Source organism: Rosa chinensis, chromosome 7 (genome assembly GCF_002994745.2).
Source record: "Rosa chinensis cultivar Old Blush chromosome 7, RchiOBHm-V2, whole genome shotgun sequence".
NCBI lineage: Eukaryota > Viridiplantae > Streptophyta > Magnoliopsida > Rosales > Rosaceae > Rosa > Rosa chinensis.
The window spans coordinates 4993130-5014613 of NC_037094.1; the positions used below are offsets into that span (position 1 = coordinate 4993130).

The window sequence follows — 21484 nt, forward strand, 5'->3', positions numbered from 1 at the left end:
ATAGCTGTAAATCTTATGTAATTATGATTCTTATTTATTTAGGTTATCATGTAATTATAGGAATGATTGTTTCCTATTAGGGTTAGACTAGTCCTCTTGTCCTTGTATATATACCCCTTTGTGGGATGAATAGAATATATTATTGAAAACCCTAAATCAAAGTATTCTTTTCTACTGAAATATGTAGTTCTTCAATGATGAGATATATATGGAGTGTGGTCTGTCTCTGGGTTTTTACGACGAAGCACTAGTGTGCTCCTTCTGGGTATGACCGGTGGGTTTAGACAGAATTCATAAATGTTCACGTCTGTTTCTTATGTGACAAAAAAGTTGGTTTCAGATCAAAAACAATATAAACGATCGATCCTGCATTATATAGCCCTAAGTAAGTAGTTAGTACTTAAAGCAACTTTGTTGCCGTGGCCTGCATTCCTCTCAATAGGGTTTATGCCTTCATGAGGACAAGGTTTCAGCTTTGGCTGGGGCTGGAATATACTCTATTTCCCAACAGTGATCTTCACCTCTTTAATAGAGTTTTTTTTTTTTTTTTTTTTTTTCACAACCCTAGCTAGTTAAATTAGGTTTTATATCCATCATGTTTCCTAATCTCAGTTTGATTATGTTTCCTAAATTTACCGAGAATTCTTTAGTTTTTACAAATTACACCAATATAAAAATCCAAAGCCCTAACGTCGAAAGCACAATATTGTTTATAGAAAAGAAAAAGTACTCTGTCCAACATAAAAGAGATAGCACGCCATCATTGTACTTATAGAGCCTTCACGCCGGCGTCACCAATAGCTGAACCAGCCTCCCGGATCTAATGAAGAGAAAGGTATGTCCGACTTCTGAAATTGACGACCAGAACAAATCGATAAAATTAGAGTCAGTGGATCGAATTAGTGAGTTGTCAGATGATATTATTTCAAGCATATTGTCCCTCTTGCCGCTAAAGGAAGCCGAAGCTACTAGTATTCTCTCTAGTCGATCGATGGCGGTATATGTGGGCATTTTCAACTAGGAATCTTTATTTTGATGCTGATGAATGTCTACGTCACTTTCCGACCCTCAGTCGAGAACTGAGAGACCAGAAAAGTCGCAGATATGTTGATTGGGTCGATCATGTGGTGGAACAACATAGGGGATCAAGCATTGAACAATTTAGGGTTTGCTTTTGTTTAAATAGTCGTTTTGCAAGTTCCCTTGATAAATGGATTGAGTTTGCACTGGAAAAGAGGGCTCAGGTCCTTGTTTTGGAGCTCTTGCCGCCAAGTGATGAGTGTTTTAGGAAAGAGTCTTATGCTTTTCCCCAGAAACTATTAGATCTAAACTACTCTAATGGACGCATTGGTTTTGAGTCGCTCAAAGTTCTTGAATTGACTAATGTCGATGTGACTGATGAAGTTGTTCAGCAATTCTTGTCCAAATGTCCAGTTCTTGAACGATTATCCATATATTATGCTAGAAATCTGGTCAATTTTAAAGCCGCCGGTCAGTCAATTGCGTTGAAGCATTTGGTGATCAAGCATTGTTTTGCCTTGAAAAGCATTGAGGTTTGTGACGTAGCTGGTCTCATTTCGTTTACTTTTGCGGGTTATGGAGATGAAGTAAGTTTGTTATTCTTTAATGTACCACTTCTCGTTGGGATCCATGCATGCATATACATTCACAAGTTCCCTCTCATCCGTGGTTCTTTTGGCCAACTCTCACTCTCTAGTTGTCTTCCTCAGCTAGAGACCCTAGGGTTGTCGATCAGTAGTCACTTATATTTTGACTTTGAGCGGCTGAATGACATGTTTCCAATTCCTACATTGCTACCAAATCTAAAGCATTTGCAACTAGCAGTACTCGAAACAGATGCTTATGGTCTTCAAAAATTATCTTCTTTCTTGAAGGCATCTCCTCATTTGCAGATACTTGTATTACAGTGTATATTCTCATCTACCGAGCCGCCCTTTGAAGAACAATTAGGGCAAGCTGGTGAATGCAAACATCATAATCTTAAGGTGGTACAAGTGGTAGGGTATCGGGCGAGAAAAACTATTGCCCCGTATGTCAACTACTTGATAGAGAATGTTTTATCACTTGAGAAGATTGTTATTGATCCTCGTCGACGGGAATTTCATAATACTGGAATGGACAAGCGTATTGAAGAGGTGGAGGAGGAAAGGAAGGCAAGAGATCACGCAATGCATCAACTGAAGAAACAAGTTCCTTCAACTATTGAATGTGTATGTAATTATGTAGATGTCGAGTAAAGATTGTGTTAATTACTAGGGTTTTATACTTTTATTATTTGTTGTTGGCCTGGTTTTTGTTTTTTTAGCGATGTAACAAATCTTTTTTGATTATACATGTGATTTTGACTTTCATTGATATTTTTCTTGATCTTTGGAGATAATTTTTCACATATGCGAGATGTATACTTTTCACATGTCGAATAATTTTGTTTATCAGGGCTTGAGTCACATATTCACCAGAATATAGGACAAACACCTAACTTGTTCTTCAGGTGATTATCGTATATGACATTAGTACTTCAAGGGGATGCACCCGCCCGGTTCGGACCGGGTTGATTATGCTCGGAGCAGGATTTACTACACGGCTAGCCACGTCAAGGACTGTGCTAAAGAGTAAGGTGGGTATTTGCATAGTAAGGTCAAGGATGCAGCTCCGGGAGCTTAGCCGGAGCGGTGAGATCTGGTTGGCTGTTGAACCGGGTTTTTTTATTTATTTACATTTCGTGTCTTGGTATTTGGTGTGTTTCTTTTGTTACTTTGAACTTTATAAGGTTTTACGTTTTGTGGCGCCCAAAATGAAAGAGGTTTATTGAGTACATGGACTTGTTCTTTGATTTTTTTATGGGATTTGTGATGGAATCTGCCTTGCTTTATGCATCAAAATGGAGTAGTAACTGTTGGATTTTTGTCCTTATTTTCTTAGTATTTGGATACGAGATGAAAGTTTATTTTAAACTAAAAATTAAAATGTTAACAGGAACGGAATTATCAATTTAACGAAAACATGAAAGAAACGAAACCAACTTTCAGTGTTTGGCAGTGAAATATTGTGCTTTGAGAGAAGGCATTGTGATGTTGTCTTTGAAATATGTAGTTCTTCAATGATGAGATATGGAGTGTGGTCTGTCTGTGAGTTTTTACGACGAAGCACTAGTGTGCTACTTCTGGGTTATGACGGGTGCTACAGAATTCATAAATGTTCACTTCTGTTTCTTATCAGATTTCCAGATCAAAAACAATATAAAGGATCGATCCCGCATTATATAGCCTAACTAAGTAGTTAGTACTTAAAGCAACTTTGTTGCCATAGCCTGCATTCCTCTCAATAGGGTTTATGCCTTTATGAGGACTAGGTTTTAGCTAGCTTAATTTGGCTGGGGCTGGGATATACTCTATTCCCAACAGTGATCTTCACCTCTTCAACACTTAATATATTGCTGGGACCTTTAGAGCTCAAGGGCGAGGAGTGTCTTGCGACCGTCATCTAGCCACAATTAACTTGGCAATGGATTACCCGTAACTATTATGGGATCCATTGAGCCAATTTGCATGGGACCACATCCCGGCTGATATACCTGGAAATCTGGTAAACTGTTCCCAATCCTAGACTGATAAAGTGTTAATTTTTTTTTTGGGATTTTGTTCATTTACCCCATTTTTAGGGATTTTTTTCCCACTTACCCCATTAAGTTTTTTTAATTCTCTCTTACCCAATACACTCTAAGGGAGTCTTCCCTAATACCCCATTAAGGTTTTTTTTTTGTTTTTAATTTTTTTTTAATACCATTTTACCCCTCACCCCTTTGTTACTTAGAGAGAGAGATAGAGAAAATGGAAGAGAGAGAAACCATAGGAGACTTCGCCGGAGCCCGTCACCAGTCGCCGGAATCCGGTCACCGGTCATCGGCGACCGGAATCCGCCCACTTTCGCCGGAATCAGGTCACCGGTCGCCGGATTCCGGTCACCGATAGCCGGATTCCTGTCACCGGCTGCCGCCCACCTAAATTTGCTGAAAATCTCAACGGAAAGTTTTTTTTTGCCCCCAATAGACATCTATTGCCCCCTAATAGACGTCTATTGGGGGCAATAGACGTTTAGATTACCGAAATGGTAATTAATCTTCCTAAAACTACACAAATAAAACTTTGATTAAAGAAAAAAAACGAGGAGATTACATCAATTCAAAACGTCTATTGCCCCTCAATAGATGTCTATTACCCCCCAATAGAACTTTCCGTAGCCGGAATGAAAACTAATTTTCCTAAAATTAGACAAATTTTTTTTTCTTTCCTTCTGTACTCATTACCAAAAAAAAAAAAAACATTGATTTGGGCACCCAGAAAATGATCTGGGCACCCACCTATCTCTCAAGCGGAGGTCGAACTGGGCACCAGATTGCAGGGACATGGGCGGGTGTGCTGGAGGTCGAACTGGACAATTGGACGGTGCCCATGTTGAGAGAAGAGATTGCCCAACTTGATTAAACCTCTGAGAAGCTCCTGCACTAGAAGCCGACGAGCTTGACCTGAAACCAGCGTTGGGAAGGAAGGCTGGCTTCGACGCCGGCGACGCTAGATCTCAGACTCCACGACCTTCACTACGGCCTCGCTGGAGACAGCTTCCAATACGACAACGGCAGGGAAGCTGATCATAGAGGTCGGACCTTGAATTTTTCTCGCCGGGTTCGGAATCCGGCAGGGGGGAGAGTGATAGAGAGAGAGAAGCTGATTGTAGAGGTCGAATTCGGAATCCGGCAGGAGAGAGAGAGGAGAGAGAGAGAGAGAGAGAGAGAGAGAAGCTAATCGTAGTGGTCGGATTCGGAATCCGGCATGGGAGAGAGAGAGATGGCTGTGAATCATGACTGGAGAGAGGGGAGAGAGATTTGCATGGCAATATTGTAGTTTAATAATTAAGCTGAGGGTATATGTGTTATTTCTCTTTAAATTGTGTTAATGGGAATAAAAATCTTTTGCTGGAGTAAATGGGATAATTTTCTCTCATTTTGGTGCTTTGGGTCAAGCCTTTTTTTTTCTTTCTGGTAAGTCACAACCCTAGTTTAATGAGGTTTTATATCCATCATGTTTCCTAATCACAGTTTGATTATGTTTCCTAACTTTGCCAAGAATTCTTTAGTTCTTACAAATTACACCAATATAAAAATCCAAAGCCCAATATCGTTTATAGAAAAGAAAAGCTACTAATTTGTCCAACATAAAAGAGATAGTACGCCGTCTCTGTACCTATAGAGCCTTCCGGCGTCACCAATAGCTGAACCAGCCTCCGGATCTAATGAAGAGAAAGGTATGTCAGACTTCTGAAATTGACGACCAGAACAAATCGATAAAATTAGAGTCAGTGGATCGAATTAGTGAGTTGTCAGATGATATTATTTCAAGCATATTGTCCCTCTTGCCGATAAAGGAAGCCGAAGCTACTAGTATTCTCTCTAGTCGATGGCGGTATATGTGGGCATTTTCAACTAGGAATCTTTATTTTGATGCTGAAGAATGTCTACGTGCCTTTCCGGCCCTCAGTCGAGAACTGAGGGACCAGAAAAGTCTCAGATATGTTGATTGGGTCGATCATGTGGTGGAACAATATAGGGGATCAGGCATCGAACAATTCAGGGTTTGCTTTCGTTTAAATCGACGTTTTGCAAGTTCCATTGATAAATGGATTCAGTTTGCATTGGAAAAGAGGACTCAGGTCCTTGTTTTGGAGCTCTTGCTGCTAATTGATGAGTCGTCTAGGAAAGATTCTTATACTTTTCCCCAGAAACTATTAGATCTAAACTACTCTAATGGATGCATCGGTTTTGAGTCGCTCAAAGTTCTTGAATTGAGGAATGTTGATGTGACTGATGAAGTTGTTCAGCACTTCTTGTCCAAATGTCCAGTTCTTGAACGACTATCGATATGTTATGCTACAAATCTGGTCAATTTTAAAGCCGCAGGTCCGTCAATTGCGTTGAAGCATTTGGTGATCAAGAATTGTTTTGCCTTGAAAAGCATTGAGGTTTGTGACACTTCTGGTCTTGTTTCGTTTACTTTTGATGGGTTTGGAGATGAAATAAGTTTGTCACTCTGTAATCTACCACTTCTCGTTAGGATTGATGTATCCATACACTTCTGCGAGTTCCCTCTCATCAGTGGTTCTTTCGGCCGACTCTCACTCTCACGTTCTCTTCCTCAGCTTGAGACCCTAGGGTTAGCGATCCATAGCTCCTATTTGGACTTTAAGCGGTTCAATGATGTGTTTCCAATTCCTACACTGCTACCAAATCTAAAGCATTTGGAATTAGCAGTACTCGAAACAGATGCTCATGGTCTTCGAAAATTATATTCCTTCTTGAAGGCATCTCCTCATTTGCAGAGACTTGTATTACAGTGTGAATTCTCATTTAACGAGCAGCCCTTTGATGAATCATTACAGCAAGCTGGTGAATGCAAACATCATAATCTTAAGGTGGTACAAGTGGTAGGATATCGTGCGAGAAAAATTATTGCCACGTGTGTCAACTACTTGATAGAGAATGTTTTATCACTTGAGAAGATTGTTATTGATCCTCGTCGACCAGGCTTTCATTATACTGGAATGGGAAAGCGCATTGAAGAGGTGGAGGAGGAAAGGAAGGCAAGAGATCACGCAATGCATCAACTCAAGAAACAAGTGCCTTCAACTATTGAATGTCTATGCAATTATGTAGACCTCGAGTAAAGATTGTGTTAATTTCTAGGGTTTATTTGTTGTTGGTTTTTGTGGTTTTAGCCATGTGACAGGAACAGACTCAATTTTTTTTTTCTCGATTATACATGTGATTTTGACTTTCATTGATATGTTTCTTGATATTGGGAATTAATTTTTCACATATGAGAAATGTTGGTTACAATCATACAAATTTGCTGCCGCCCCAGATTAGGTTGGGCATACGCCCACTGTCTGAAAGATTAAAACGTATGACATGAAATAATCATGATTAACATCAATAAATTCTTTAATATTTTAATCCTTTTCTGTTTTTTTTTTAATAAGAAATTTTTTTAATCTCTCTCTTCTAAAATTGAACTATTCGCCAGGGCTAACAATCCCATGTTCTTCTCTTCACTGGAAACTCCATAGGTTTGATGGACAAATGATATACAAATATATATGATAATCACTGTTGGAAAATTAATGTATACAAGGATACAACATCCTTGTTGTTTCACCTTTCAAACTAATGTTCATTGAGATTGGGAGCTTTCAGATATTTGTGCGTCCATAAAACAAGTTCAGTTATAATTCTCAGAAAAAAACAAAAAAACAAAAAACAAGTTCAGTTATACTTAAACCCAAGCCAGTTTCATCATATCCACTGTGGCACCGTCTAAGATACCACAAGACCATTGCTCCTCCTGTCAGACAACTAAAACTCGCATTCTTCGTTTTTATATTACAGAGGCAAGTAGCAAAAGATCCATCGATCTTTGAATCAACCAAAATAACTTGCTCGGATAGCCATGAGGAAGAGGAGGACTGATGGAAAGTGATAATAATACACAAATCAACGTTTGCAGCGAAATTCAGATAATAAAGAATAGAAAGAAGATGATCATATTCAAATCAAGGTAGCCAAGGTGATATGACAATTTCAAAAATGAGTCATATGTGCGAATAATATCACTCTGGATCATTGTGTGTACTATGGACCGGACCATGTAACAATTTCTTAGTAGAGGGGGTGTGTGAATGGAGAAAATGAGTGTGCCAATAACAGCACCTGAGTATTGTTATTAACCCACCTTAAATCTCTATTCACACACCTTTTTTTCATTTTTTATTCTTTAAAAATTAAAATTCATATATACTAGTTTACACTTTCGAAGGCTCCGCAAAAACAGGAAAAGAGTTTGGCAGTTGACACTTTGGGTTTCTTTGCTCGTCCGGCGGCGCCTCTACGCCGGTGTTGGCTTCTGGCCGCGTCGGTGTGGCTTAGGTGTGGCCGGACATGCTGGTTTGTTTCCCCGGTCGATGTATAAGTAGGTTGGTAGGTGGTGGCATTCTTCTTATTTTTCTCGGATCGTTGGTAGCGGCTGGTTTTCACGATTGGATTAGGTTGCTTGAGATCTCTTCAACAGATTGCAGATGGATCGGGTTGTTCAGGATCTTCGAATAGTTCTTCAACATCTGGTTCTCTTAGATCTCTGGCCGAAGATCTCTTTTCTCAATCTAATGCTTTGGATTGGTCCCTCAGAGGCAGGGATTGCCGGCTTGGTATTTGAAGGGACATGGATTGTTTTGATACGGCTGATGGCGGCCAGGGACGGTGGAAATGGGGTGCATTTGCTTTCAATGGGTTTGCAGGATTGGTGCCGTCAACAGCAGATTCTTGATGTCCTTTTGACACTGGCTTTGGTCTTCAGTAATTGCTATTCACTGTCCGTTGTTGGCTAATTCGAGAATCAAGGCGTTCGCGACTACTTGTTTTTTGTTTTATTAGGGTTTTATTTTGTTTTTTTTGGTGTGTTTTATGTGGTAATCAGTCCTTGCTCTTATGAGCTAGGGTTGTTTGTGCCATGTTATGGTGTCATCCTCATGGACAAGTTGCTTTTCAATTTTTGGTATTTTGAGATGCCTCTACACGTATACTATCGACACTTATGGGGTAGGTTGTTTGTCTGTAGGTTACAATTGAGCCCCTATCGGCTCATGGTGTTTGTAATTGCTGGTTTTATATTAGGGGTATGAGTGAGTCATTTTCTCTAATTGGAGTAGTTAGGATTTACAGTTTCATCCAGTTGTATTTTCTTGGATCAATAAATTGTCTTTTTCCTCAAAAAAAAAAAAAATCACATGCTGTTTTTTTTTTTTTTATCGGGTAGTTAGGTTAGTAACGCACACACCCATGGGAGTGGTATCCCAGCCCCTGCACCGACATTGCGGGGAAAGCCAAACTAATCCACTGCACCGCAGAGGCACGAACTCAAGGGGTCCTTCAAATATGCTGGCCATGAGATGGAATTGGGATTTGAACGCTAGACTTAGAGGTTCCAGACTAGGGCGTTCGACCTGCACACCACACCAAGTGGTGAAAATCACATGCTACTTAAGTTTGTTAACCAAAATAAATATGGATTTAAAGAATAAAAAAATGAGAAAGGGTTATATAGTAAATAGTACGTAAGAGTGTTGTTATTAAAGCACCTTAAATTTCTATTCACACACCATTTCTTATTTTTTATTCTTAACAACACCCATATATATATTGATTAAGTACATTTCCTTGCAAGTTGCAAATAAAAAGATAATCAGCATATATTTCCCACAAGGTTCTAAAAATCGCTAGGCTAGCGTCAGGCGGTGGCTAGAGGACTAGCGCCCAGGTGCCTAGGCGGTTTCAATTGTTTAATTTTAAATTTATTTTTATAGCATATGAATATATAATAAGAGTTTAAATATACTTAAAAGGATACATAAAGAGTTAAAGACTATAATTTATAATTAAGAATAATAAAATATTCTATAAGAAAAATAAAATAATAAAATATAGATTCCAATGCCAATCGAACACACCTTATGGGTTCCCTAATCCTTATTCAACACCAACCCAACAGATAACCTGGAGACCAGCAAAAAATAAATTGGAATGATCGGTTCCTTTCAAGATCTCATCCAATTTCCTCTTCCAGTAATAATCCAAATTACTGGGCTGTTTGTTCTTCTCATGTTCTCATAATAGCTTAGCTTGTGGTCAAACTTGAGTCTTTACAGAAGTTCGGCAAATAAATTTTGCGTCTTTCAAACTTGGTTTTGGTGCCGTCGGCGACGATGAAGAGAAGACATACGGTGGAGCTGCAGTGGAGCAGCGGGGATGAAAAGCTGTGGTCTGTTTTGGCCTTTCGGGAATCGATGTCTTGGTCTTCTACCTCGGTCGCCCAGCTCGCCCAACCCGCCCAAGCCTCCTAAGCACCTGCCTAAATCCTGACCGCCCAATACCTCCGATTACGCATTACTCATTTCGGCTTGCTGTCGCCCAGCGCCTAGGCGTCTCCTAGGCCACCTGGGCGGCCATTTTTTAGATTGATTTCCCAGCACATAAAACACATGCTGTCAATTATACATTTATCCCATTTTCTCCCGACTGCCTTTTCTCTCTCAAGAGGGCTACACCACTTCTCATAGAAAGGGCAGCTATCCCATCCTCTTTTTGCTCCGTCCAACGGCAAGTCAACACGACGTCGTCGTCAGACGGGCCTATTTTTTTTAAAAAAAGATGTGGGTGAATCTTTATTGATTCATGATTTCATTCTATAGAAACAACGTAAGTAGTAGAATTTCTTGTTTTATTGAGGCGAAGTAGGTTTTTTTGTTTTCTGTTGAGATCGTTTATACGTGGTTTGAAGTCAAAACAAGGATATATGATTAATATGTGAACTCATTTAACAAAAACGAATATTACACTAGTGATTTCATTTTATAGAAACAGTGTAAATAGCAGAATTTCTTGTTTTCTTATAGAGAAGCAAGTTCCTTTTCTTTTCTATTGAAACCGTTTGTACGTGGTCTAGGGTCAAAACAAGGATATAAGATTAATATGTGAAACTCATTTAACAAAAATTTAAAATTACACTAAGAGCCACAGCCCCCACTCGTCCCTATTTGCGTCCGCTATTGCCTCTCCCAAAAACATCACCAAATTAATAGCCACCACAATCACCGGCCAAGAAAACAGACCCGAGAGCAGTTGAAAGGCAAGAACTAGAGGCGTTGCACCTCGAAGGCCCTTCGCTCAGGGTCGGCCCAATGGTAAGCCAACCAAGACAACTGCCTTGAGCCTCAACCTTGAGCAAGCCTCATTTTCAAAAAGACTATAATACAAATATGGAAAAGTAGAAATGGCATGAGAAAGAGAATAATATTAAAAAGCCAAATGGGTATTATTCAGAAGATCTCATCATGTGTTGGACCTCTTATACAATTTTTAGGGAGAATTCCACAAATAGTCACTCAATTATGACTCATTCGACACTTTGGTCACTCAATTTTCAAATATATCACTTTGATCACTCAACTATTATTCTGTCAATCATTTTAGTTAGTCATCCAAAGGGCATTTTATCTCAATTTAATCACTTTTCTCAATAATTCTAATACAAATTTCTCAATTTTTTACAATTGGTTGGATGAAAATATCATTAATATTGTGGCAAATGTTTAAGGAAAACTGAATTGGGAGAGAATTGAGTCGTACTTTCATTGATAATAGGGGACTCTTTATATAGAGGATTACAAGCATAGAGATAGAGTTGTACATGGAAACATAATCGTACATTGATTGGATATCTCCTAAGATTCTCCGAGAATATATCTAATATAAACCCTATTTCAACTAGAGCAAATAACCTCGAGTTTGGGCCAGACACATATTCTGGATTTACTTGAACACTCCCCCTTGTGTCGCCCAAACGTGGTGCTCATCTCGTTGCCTCATTAAAAACCTTGCTGAGTAACAAAAACCCAGTGAGACAAAAGTAACCTCGATCGAAGGGAAAAAAGAGCATAATACACCCTTCACATTTCGAGACCATACATGTAGACACCTCCCTCTTATGTCTGCATCTCCCCCTGACGACTACGGTCATTAGAGTTCGGATAACTTCCGCAAATGATGCTACCAACATGTTTCTCGAAAGTGGAATTTAGGCAATGACTTAGTGAGCAAGCCTGCCGCACTGTCCTCAGATTGAACCTAGTTCACTTTGATCTTGAGGAGAGTTTGTTGTTGCTGATTATACTTGGTGTGGTCGCTTTTGATGTAGCCTTGCTTCAAAACAAGCAGCATTATCCTATATGCTCGTAGGCTCATCTGTGGTAAACTTTAAACCACAGTTGTTCGAACATGCGTAATTATAGATCCAATCCATATACATTCACAAACCACTTCGTGAAGAGCAAGAATCTCTACATTATTCGAAGATATAGCAACTAAGGTCTGTTCTGTAGACCTCCAAGATATCACGGTCTTTACCCATGGTGAGCACTTAACCAGTTTAGGAATGACCTTTGTAAGGGTCAGAGAGATACCCAACATCAGCAAAACCTTCCAAAACACATGTCGTTTTGGGATAGGGATAGTGGACTGATAGGAGCATTTTAATGCGGTATTTTAATAGTTAATTTCTCACATTTTGCTTAGTTAATTCCTTAACTGAATCGATTTTTAATTCAATTTCTATTTTTAGGTACATTGGAGTAAATGAAGGTGAAATGAGCTGAAACTCTGCAGATCCATTCTAGACACCCAAAGGATCATTTCTTATGAAGAGTACCAGAGAAAAATATGAGTGGAAGGCCTTCAAACAATCAGCCCAATTTTCTACAGAAGCAAAACCGGAAAACTGGACCTGTAAGAGGTCCAGCAGCATTTCCGGCCCAACCACATGGAATAAAGCTCTGAAAATTTGTGAGGATGATCTACACTCATAGTGGAACATTTTTTATGAAGAAGTCGAAGGCTCATTCTGAAGTTTTGATGGAGAAATAATTGAAGGAATAAAGGGGAAGAAACTGACTTTAAAACAGCTCAACACCACATATTCATGTTTCCCACCCATATGAAGAAAGCATTTCTTTTTCCTTGGATACATTTTTTCTACCCTAAAAGATCATCATCACTTCCACATTTCTTCACCTTCATGCTTTGCTTTCATCATTACCTCATCTTTTACATATTTTACAAACCACTCTCATACTCCACTTTCATTATTTTTCTTCATCTCATCATTTCACTCTTCTTTTTCTTCCCTATTTAAACACCTTCTCCTCTCACTCTCAATCACCAATTCCTTCATCCATTCCATCTTCTTTGTCTCTCCATTTCCTCTCCATATTTCTTTTTCATTCTCTAGTTTTCTTGTTCTTCATTTTCAAGCCAAGAGAAAGAGAAGCCATGCAATGCATCAATTTCCTAACCGCCATCCACCCTTGTGTCGTCCCTAGAAGATTGCTTGCTTTCAAGGATCTTCAAGTTCTTCGTCTCAAGGCTTTATCATTCATCTTTCAAGGTGTATTATATCCTTTCTCTTGTTTTCTTTGTTTGATTTTGTAAGACTATGAATTCTAGTTAACAAATAATGTTAAGGGCAAAGTTTAAAGCCCGTTTATATGTTTTGAGATAAAGTTGTGATTTCTATATGTTGATTTTTATGTTGCTTATGTGGGTTTGTTTAATTAAATTTGCATGATAGAAAACTTTTGTATTTTAATCTTATGTGGTTGCAAACACTTAGGGTTTTGATATAATTGGTGCTAGGTTTAAGAACATGAAATCGACTTTTCGTTTTGTGTAAACTTGAATCAAAGTAGTAAAGGTTTTGTGCAAAGACCGAATTTAATTAAAGAGGATTGCAATTAGGTGGACTTTTCCATACTAAGTTGTACACTTGAGTTGATAGCCTTTCTCTATGTGTAATGCGTTGAACATGACATGATTGACTAGCTTTCTAGGGCTTGATTGCATGTTTGATAGGATTAATCTAGGTGCTTTCGCTTAGGTTAATTAGCATTGAAAAGTAAAAAATGGGAATTCATTTGCTTTCGAATGTTTCACATGATCAACTCCTCTCTCATGACATTTAAAATCAACTATAGGAATTGTAATTGGATTTCTTGCATATGGATTTGTGGTTTTGATCTTTGTTCCTTGCGATCCACCCTTGTATATATGTTTTTACATTTTCTTTATTTTATTTATCTTAATTTTCAATTCTATAATTCTTAAACCCCCCTCCCTTTTTATTTTGTTACTTGTATATATTTCTATTCTTTATTTTATTTTTGTAAATAATACTTTATTATTTTAATTCTTTATTTGTTTATACAATTGTATATATTTATATTCTTTATTTTATTTTTGTAAATAATACTTTTCTTTATTTGTTTCACAATTACAAGTGTACCCTCAATCCCCGGATAGAACGATCCCTATTTGCTTATACTACTAACGATATTTCAGGGTTAAATTGTGCGCTTCCCAAAAGCGACGTCATGGACGCAGGCCAGTGTTGCCGTGTTGGCGGCGTTCCTGGTGTGTGATGGGTCCGAATCCATCATTTCTTTGTAGGGATAGAACAAGCCCATATCAATCATACATCTCAAGTATCGAAATATATCTTTTACACCAATCCAATGACGTCGTGTTGGCGCAGAGCTATAGCTAGCTAACAAGTTCATGGAAAATGAGATGTCCGGTCTTGTGCATTGAGCTAAGTACAATAATGCGCCTATTGTACTCAAGTAAGGCACTTCTGCCTCTAGCATATCTTCATTATCATCCTTTCAATGAAGAGGATCATTTTCAGGATCAAGACTATGGACAATCATGGGGGTGTTTGAAGGCTTGACCTTGTCAAAATGCCTAAGTATCTATCGACACGATGCTCAAGTTCCAAACCGAGACATAATCGTGTTCCCCCATAATCCTTCATCTCAAAATCAAATTTCAAGTGTTCAGCGGTTTCCATTAACTCTTTAAGGGCTTCTAATGAAGATAATGTCCAACATGAACCTCGATAGAATCCGAAACTTGTTATGGAAACGCGTGGGCATATCCCTTTCCAATCAAGTAGTTTAGTGAGCATTTCAGCCTCTTTGTAAACGTGCTCTGTGATCTAGAGCCTCTTGACTTGGATAAATGAAGTTCACCATGAACCTTTGTATATATTCCGTATCTAGATCCATATAGAGATACGTAGTTACCACATTTGTAAGCTGCACGTTCAGTTATTCGGAAACTACCAAACTGACAGGGTAGTGGAGTGCAATGACATCCATTACGAGAGAATATGTCTCATCGTAGTCGATTCCAGGGCGTTTTATGAGAAGCCTTACGCCATAAAGCAAGATTACCACCTCTTTTTCTCACTACGCTTTCTAATGGGGACCCATTAGTCAACAAGTTTTTTGTTAGGAGGTGTTAGCATCACTAGCTCGAAAACCTTCCTCTTCGTTCGAGAATCCATCTTAACCTGGATCGCATCTTTCCATTTAGGCCAAATCTCTTTACGTTGGCATTCATTCATCAACGGAGTATGGTTCGATATCATCTGACTCAACAAACTCATACGCAACTACATCATCAATTATAATGGAGTTTCTATCGCACGTCTCATGTACACTAGTGTAATTTTCATAGAGCTCTATATTCTCAGGAATAGTTTCTGACGTTGAGGCGTCCCCCAATGATAACCATAATCCGGAAGATTCTCATGAGACGGATTTTGAGTCTTGATGATCAAATGATTGGAATGTGCCAAAGTATCATTCGAACTCATGGGCCTCCCACGCATCCTAGCTAGGGTCATGGCCTGTAACGCCAAAGTGCCACTCTTTATGGCGTTGGCACCATGCCTACCTTTATGTAAGGTGGCGCAACGTCCTCTCGTCGGGACGTCCATCCTTGCAGGCATGTTTGCAGCATATTTGTGTGATCTCGTCACTTTAACAGGGACCAAGATGAGACATAGTGGGGACAGATTACGACAATTCCTGTCGTTCCTATTGAACATTCGTGTTCTTATCTCCCCCTAACTATGGGAAGACTGTCTCATCAAAGTGATATCCGCAAATCTAGCGGTAAGGAGATCTCCTAGCAAGGGCATTAGGTGGCGGACGATTGTTGGAATCTCAAATCCAACGTAGTTGGCCATTCGTTTGTAAGGACTCATCATAAAGCGCTGTGGCGGCGCAATTGGCACATTAGTGACACACTCAAAAATGCGTAAGTACGATACTTGTACCCAGTCACTAGTTGTAACGTAGAGGTAGATTAAGTGTGGGTCGTAGATGAATTAGCATAGTTGCATGAGATATTACATTAGCGCAAGAGGATATAAGGAGATTGGTGCTCATTACCAATGTCTTGACTACCATCGTAGTAGTTTTCGCGAGACCATTTGGGTGTGTCCATGAGAATATAATGTCCAACATCAATCCCATTGCAATATCCATCGAAAATCTTCGATATAAACTCTCTAGCATCGTCAAGTCCAATTGACGGAATAAGATGATCCGGAGAGTGAGCCCGTTGTCATATAATATTTGCTAGGAGTGTAGCATAAGCAGCATTACAAGTGGACAATGGCAAAACACGTGACCAACGTGTTTGCGTATCAACCAATATCATGAGTTATTTAAACGTCCGCAAGTTAGTTGAATCAGTCCATAGAATCCCCATGGATTCTATGTAAGAACATAATGAGTATTTTCATATCCTTTGCATAGGACGGTCTCAGTCCTAATTTCCCTAAGGAATGGGCTTTGTAAAACGAGCTAGAGGCTTTAAAATCAACCAATGAGAATTTTGGTTGGGACTGAGCATCTGAAACGCTATTTGAAGCAAGTTGGTGATTGTAGCATCACCTGGGGCTCCATCACCATGATGGACGCTATCCATGGTGTCATGGATAGGGACTGTGTTAGCCCTAGGCTGGTGGTGGACGGAGACGGTGCCCTAGGCAGCTGCGTCGGTCACACTTAGTCCAGAAATCAATTTTTGATTCATGCTTCGTTTCGCTCGAAATAAATGATGTCCATGTGAAGTCTTTAGTAAACGGCTCATCATATCATGACTAGGATGATCTATCATGTCGTGGAAAAGCCAATATGTGTCTAAATCCAAAAGATCTTCTCTCATAACTTTATTGGATTAATAGCTCGAATAGTGACATAGAATCCACTAGAGAGACACATAAACTTCTCTAAGATGCGCCTTCATTCGCAATCATTAGAGATATTGCAAAGGAACTCATTTCCATTCTCTACATGCGATTTCGCATAGAATTCGTTGGCTATTCATAGGTGCGATTGGCCCTAGGAGCGTAGAGAGCTTCTGTGACAGTAATTAAGGTGCCATTTGGCAAGTGAAACTTGGGCTATTCCATGTCCTTGAATTAATACTGATGGACTAACCATCGTAGTCACAAAAGTCATATGCTCATAATCAAAATGGAGTCATAAAGGACTAGAAATTTTATTCATAAGCCAACGGAGTTACATCATTGTCTCTTTGACTAAACAAAATCTAATCCAAAATGATAGCTAATGCAAAACAATGGTAGTCGTCTAACTTCTTTCGGTAATTCCAAAATAAAAGTGACCAGGTGAGTAGAGAGATGTCGGTGGAGCAAGACTCGCTTAAGTACCACTAATCTCATAACCTTCCTAGACATCACACTTACTTTGAGTGAGCCTACTTTGAAGAAAGACTAAACAATTGGCATTTACTACAAAAATATATGGCAATTGCCTATTACATCTCTTGGAAAAATAAAGACTTAAACAGAATTGGCGATCTATTGATCCCAACCATATTTGTAGTGTTCAACCTGTTTGGCTCCAATTTTGTTGCACCTGGTCAACAGTCTCTTTTCTTGCGCGGGCGTGCCAGCACAGTTCGGGTGTGGTTGTCGGGGGTGTCCCTTGACCTTACTTCTTTCAAGAGATTGTGGATGAGGAGAGCACCAACCTCGTCGTGGGATTCTTTGTGCCTCATGGCGAGGACTTTTGCTGAGCTTCTTGAAAATCACAATCGATACTCGATGTTGTAGATCGAGCAGAGCGAGAACCACTAGGAAGTGAGGAGAACTTGCTAAAGCATGACTTTAGCTTGGCTGGGTTGCTAGGGCGTGACTTTAGCTTGGCTGGGTCTGTAACCGTTGTGGTCGCGGCACTACCGTCGGCTCCTAAGGAGACTAGGACCGAAGTAAGTTGGCAGAGGGTTTGGTGGCACTGAAAGTCGGATTCTGAGAAGACTAGGACTAGGAGTGTGATCACCGGTAAGAGAAAGAGAATGAGAGGAGTTTCTCTTAGAGAGGTTGCTCTAGAGAGAACTTAGATCATCTTAGAGATGTTTTGATGTTGTGGATGTGTCTATGTCTTTCGTGGTCGTGGTACTACAATCGGCTCCCAAGGAGACTAGGACCGAAGTACGTTGACAGAGGATTTGGTGGCACTGATAGTCGGCTCTTGAGGAGACTAGGACTAGGAGTGTGATCACCGATAAGAGAAAGAGAAGGAAATGAGTTGCTCTTAGAGAGGTTGCTATAGAGAGAACTTAGATCATCTTAGAGATGTTGTTGTTGTTGTGAATGTTTTTGGTGTCTTTGTTGTCTTGTTTTTGCCTCTATATATAGGCTTCCAAGCAACACTATTTGGCCTTTAAACAAATCATAATGGGTTAGGTTTGAGCACTTAAACACTTAATGGATTTGTTAGGTGAGAGCACTTTCTGCTCCTTTATTCCTTTAATTTTTATCTCCACTAAGAACTCAGATTTAGCCTTCTACTTATTCATATGAAATGATACACCATGAATGTAGATTGTTGTGGTAAAATTTAAGAATTTATTTCCATGTGGTTGGGCCGGAAATGCTGCTGGACCTCTTACAGGTCTAGTTTTCCAGTTTTGCTTCTGCAGAAAATTGGACTGATTGTTTGAAGGCTTTCTGCTCAAAAAAAGCTCTTGTACTCTTCATAATAAATGATTCTTAGGATGTCTACAATGAATCTGGAAAGTTTCAACTCATTTGGAGTTCGGATGGTTAGTCTGCCACCCTTCATTTCTTGTCTAGCTCGCTTTCTCCTAACCGAAATAGAAAAATATGCTAAAGTTGACTTTTCATTTCCATGCTTCCATCATTTCATTTTCTTGCAGCTCGCGTAATCTTCCATAATTCTGCAAGTAGGCTTTATTTAGCCTCTAAATAATATATTTCGAACTTGTCGACAATATATAGCTTGAGCCACTGATATTGGCTCAATTTCTCCAAGACACGCCTTGTCAGGCCAAAATGCTCATTTTTGGTTCAAACACAACCCTTCACTCTAGATCATCTTCTTGATCTTCTTGTTCCATATAGTGAGTTTCTCTTGCTTCACAATATGTTTTGTAAGCGGTGACAATTTCTTCACGAGCTCTACAAATGTGTGCCCAATGATCAGACACTCAGCATCGAGAACATACATCTCTTTGCTCAAACTTCATTGATTGAGGCGCTTTGAAAGTGTCATTTAGATGGCTTTTAGTGTTGGTGGCGCCACCAACATGGCCAGAAGCGTTGCCTCCCTCTCTCTTTCCACGTTAACCTCTTCGGTTCCGTGTTCACCTATTTTGGCGATTACCTTCCCAAGTAGAGCGATTATATGGACCAGAACGTCCAAATGTTTTCCTAAGATTAGGGTTTCGCTCTTGGCGCCCCCCTCTTTGGAGAGGGATTATAATTGGATTCCGGAATATGCTTTGTTCCCACAGATCTCGAATTATAGTTCTTCACAAGGATGTTGTCATGCTTTTCAGCTACATTCATAGCTCCAATGAGCTCATGAAACCTTGTGATTCGTCTTGCCGTAACATCGATTCGATAGTTCTTAGCAACCATCAATGCATGAAGGTAGAAAGAGTCTTCTCAATCAACATCGCATTTGTGATCTCTTTACCACAAAATTCCATTAAGGATTTAATGCGAAGTGCTTCCTAGTTGTAGTCAAGAACTGACTTGAAATCACAGAAGCAGAGGCTATGCCATCTCACTTCTAGGTTAGGAAGCAGGGAGTCACAGACATTGACAAATCTTTCATCGAGTGAGACCCACAGCCTTCTGGGGTCTTCTTCATTCATACACTCGTACTGAAGTGGATCATCCATATGACAAGTCATTAGGATGATGGCTTTCGCCTTATTTGTCTCTAAGGCTGCTCTATTGGCTTCCAAAGCTTGAGCTTGCTCAACAGTTAGCACATCCTGGCTAGGCTAGAGAATCGAATCTAGGATTCCATCGGCTTTGAGATGCTGGCGGACATCACTAACCCACCTGTGATATCCAGAGCCAGTTGTTCCCAATGAAGCAAAGTCCAATTTGTTCAGGTTACTCATGTTGAAAGAGAACAAGAAATTATGGTTAGTTTCGAAGCGTAAAAGGCTACCACCAAAACAAATTATGGTTGACCAGGCGTTGACTGGAAGGCTGACGTGGCACTGATGCTGACGTGGCAGTGGGTCCCTGTAATGACGTGGTTGTGGGTTCTTCTGCTGACGTGGCAGTGGGCCTCTGCCTTGGGCTTCTAAGCTTCTTTTCCTTTCCCTTTTTTTTCTTTTCTTTTCTTCTTCTTTCTTTTCTGCCGGTTCAAGGTGAAGCTTCTCAGGTGGCCGATTCACGTATTTTTAGGCCTTTTTTTGGACTTTTTCTTGCGGTTCCTGAAACTTCAGATAAAGAGGCTTCTCCTACCAAAATTTGGTTGAAATTGAAGGTCCGGAAGATGGTGAACCGGTGGAGCTTCCGGTGGCCGGTTCAGTGGGTTTTCGGCCGGTTCAGTGGGTTTTCGGCCGGTTCTTGGGGTGGGGCCGCCGGTTCTGGACTCCTGGGATCGAGTTCTTCAATTTGTGAGGTGGAGGCATAAAAGACTTTAAGGTTTTGTATTCGGATTCAAGGTTTTTAGCTTCTTGAATCAGGGTTTGGCTATTTGTTTTAGGGTTAGGGCTTCGTGCTGATAACGTGTTTAAGAAAAAATGAATTGGGAGAGAATTGAGTCGTACTTTCATTGATAATAAGGGCCTCCTTATATAGAGGATTACAAGCATAGAGATAGAGTTGTACATGGAAACATAATCGTACATTGATTGAATATCTCCTAAGATTCTCCGAGAATATCTCTAATATAAACTCTATTTCAACTAGAGCAAGTAACCTCGAGTTTGGGCCAGACACATATTCTGGATTTACTTGAACAGCAAATAATTTTTTTTATTGAAAAAAATTTAGGAAGTGACTAAAGTGAATAACAGAGTTAAAGTTGAGTGACTAAAGTGATATATTTAAAAGGTGAATGACCAAAGTGTCAAATAGGTAAAAATTGAGTGATCATTTGAGATATTCTCCCATGTTTTTATTATGAGAGTATGTATAAGGGCCTTATTTTCAGCTTTTGGTTGGATTTAAGAACTGGCTAATGAAACTGATTTTTTTTTCTTTTCTTGTTTGGTAACGTCTTTAGTATAGGAACAAAGTAAAGTAAAATTTAGGGTTTTTGTCCATTTACACTATTTTTAGAGATTTTTTTCCCACTTACCCCATTAAGTTTTTTTTAATTCTCTCTTACCCAAAACACTCTAAGAAGGTATTCCCTAATAACCCATTAAGATTTTTTTTTTTGTTTTTTATATTTTTTTAATACCATTTTACCCTCACCCTTTTGTTACTTAGAGAGAGAAAAAAAAATAAGAGAAAGAGAAACCGTAGGAGACTTCGCCGGAGCCCCGTCACCGATCACCGGCAACGAGAATCCGGCCAAATTTAGCCTGATTCACGTCACCGGCCGCCGCTCACCGGACTTTTATGAAAACCTCACCGGAAAGGTTTATTGCCCCAATCGACCTCTATTGCCCTCCAATAGACGTCTATTGCCCTCCAATAGAACTTTCGGTTGCCGG

The 21484-nt window shown here is 39.6% G+C and overlaps 2 protein-coding genes across 2 annotated transcripts; both read left to right on the forward strand.

Moving 5' to 3' along the window:
• The first annotated feature begins 1001 nt into the window (after positions 1-1001).
• Positions 1002-2258, forward strand: LOC112177290. The gene has a single exon (XM_024315591.1). It carries the CDS (start codon positions 1002-1004, stop codon positions 2256-2258), a length of 1257 nt encoding a protein of 418 aa, XP_024171359.1.
• Positions 2259-5310: 3052 nt separating this feature from the next.
• On the forward strand, positions 5311-6738 carry LOC112177291 (F-box/FBD/LRR-repeat protein At1g13570). The gene has a single exon (XM_024315592.1). It carries the CDS (start codon positions 5311-5313, stop codon positions 6736-6738), a length of 1428 nt encoding a protein of 475 aa, XP_024171360.1.
• Positions 6739-21484: the final 14746 nt, after the last annotated feature.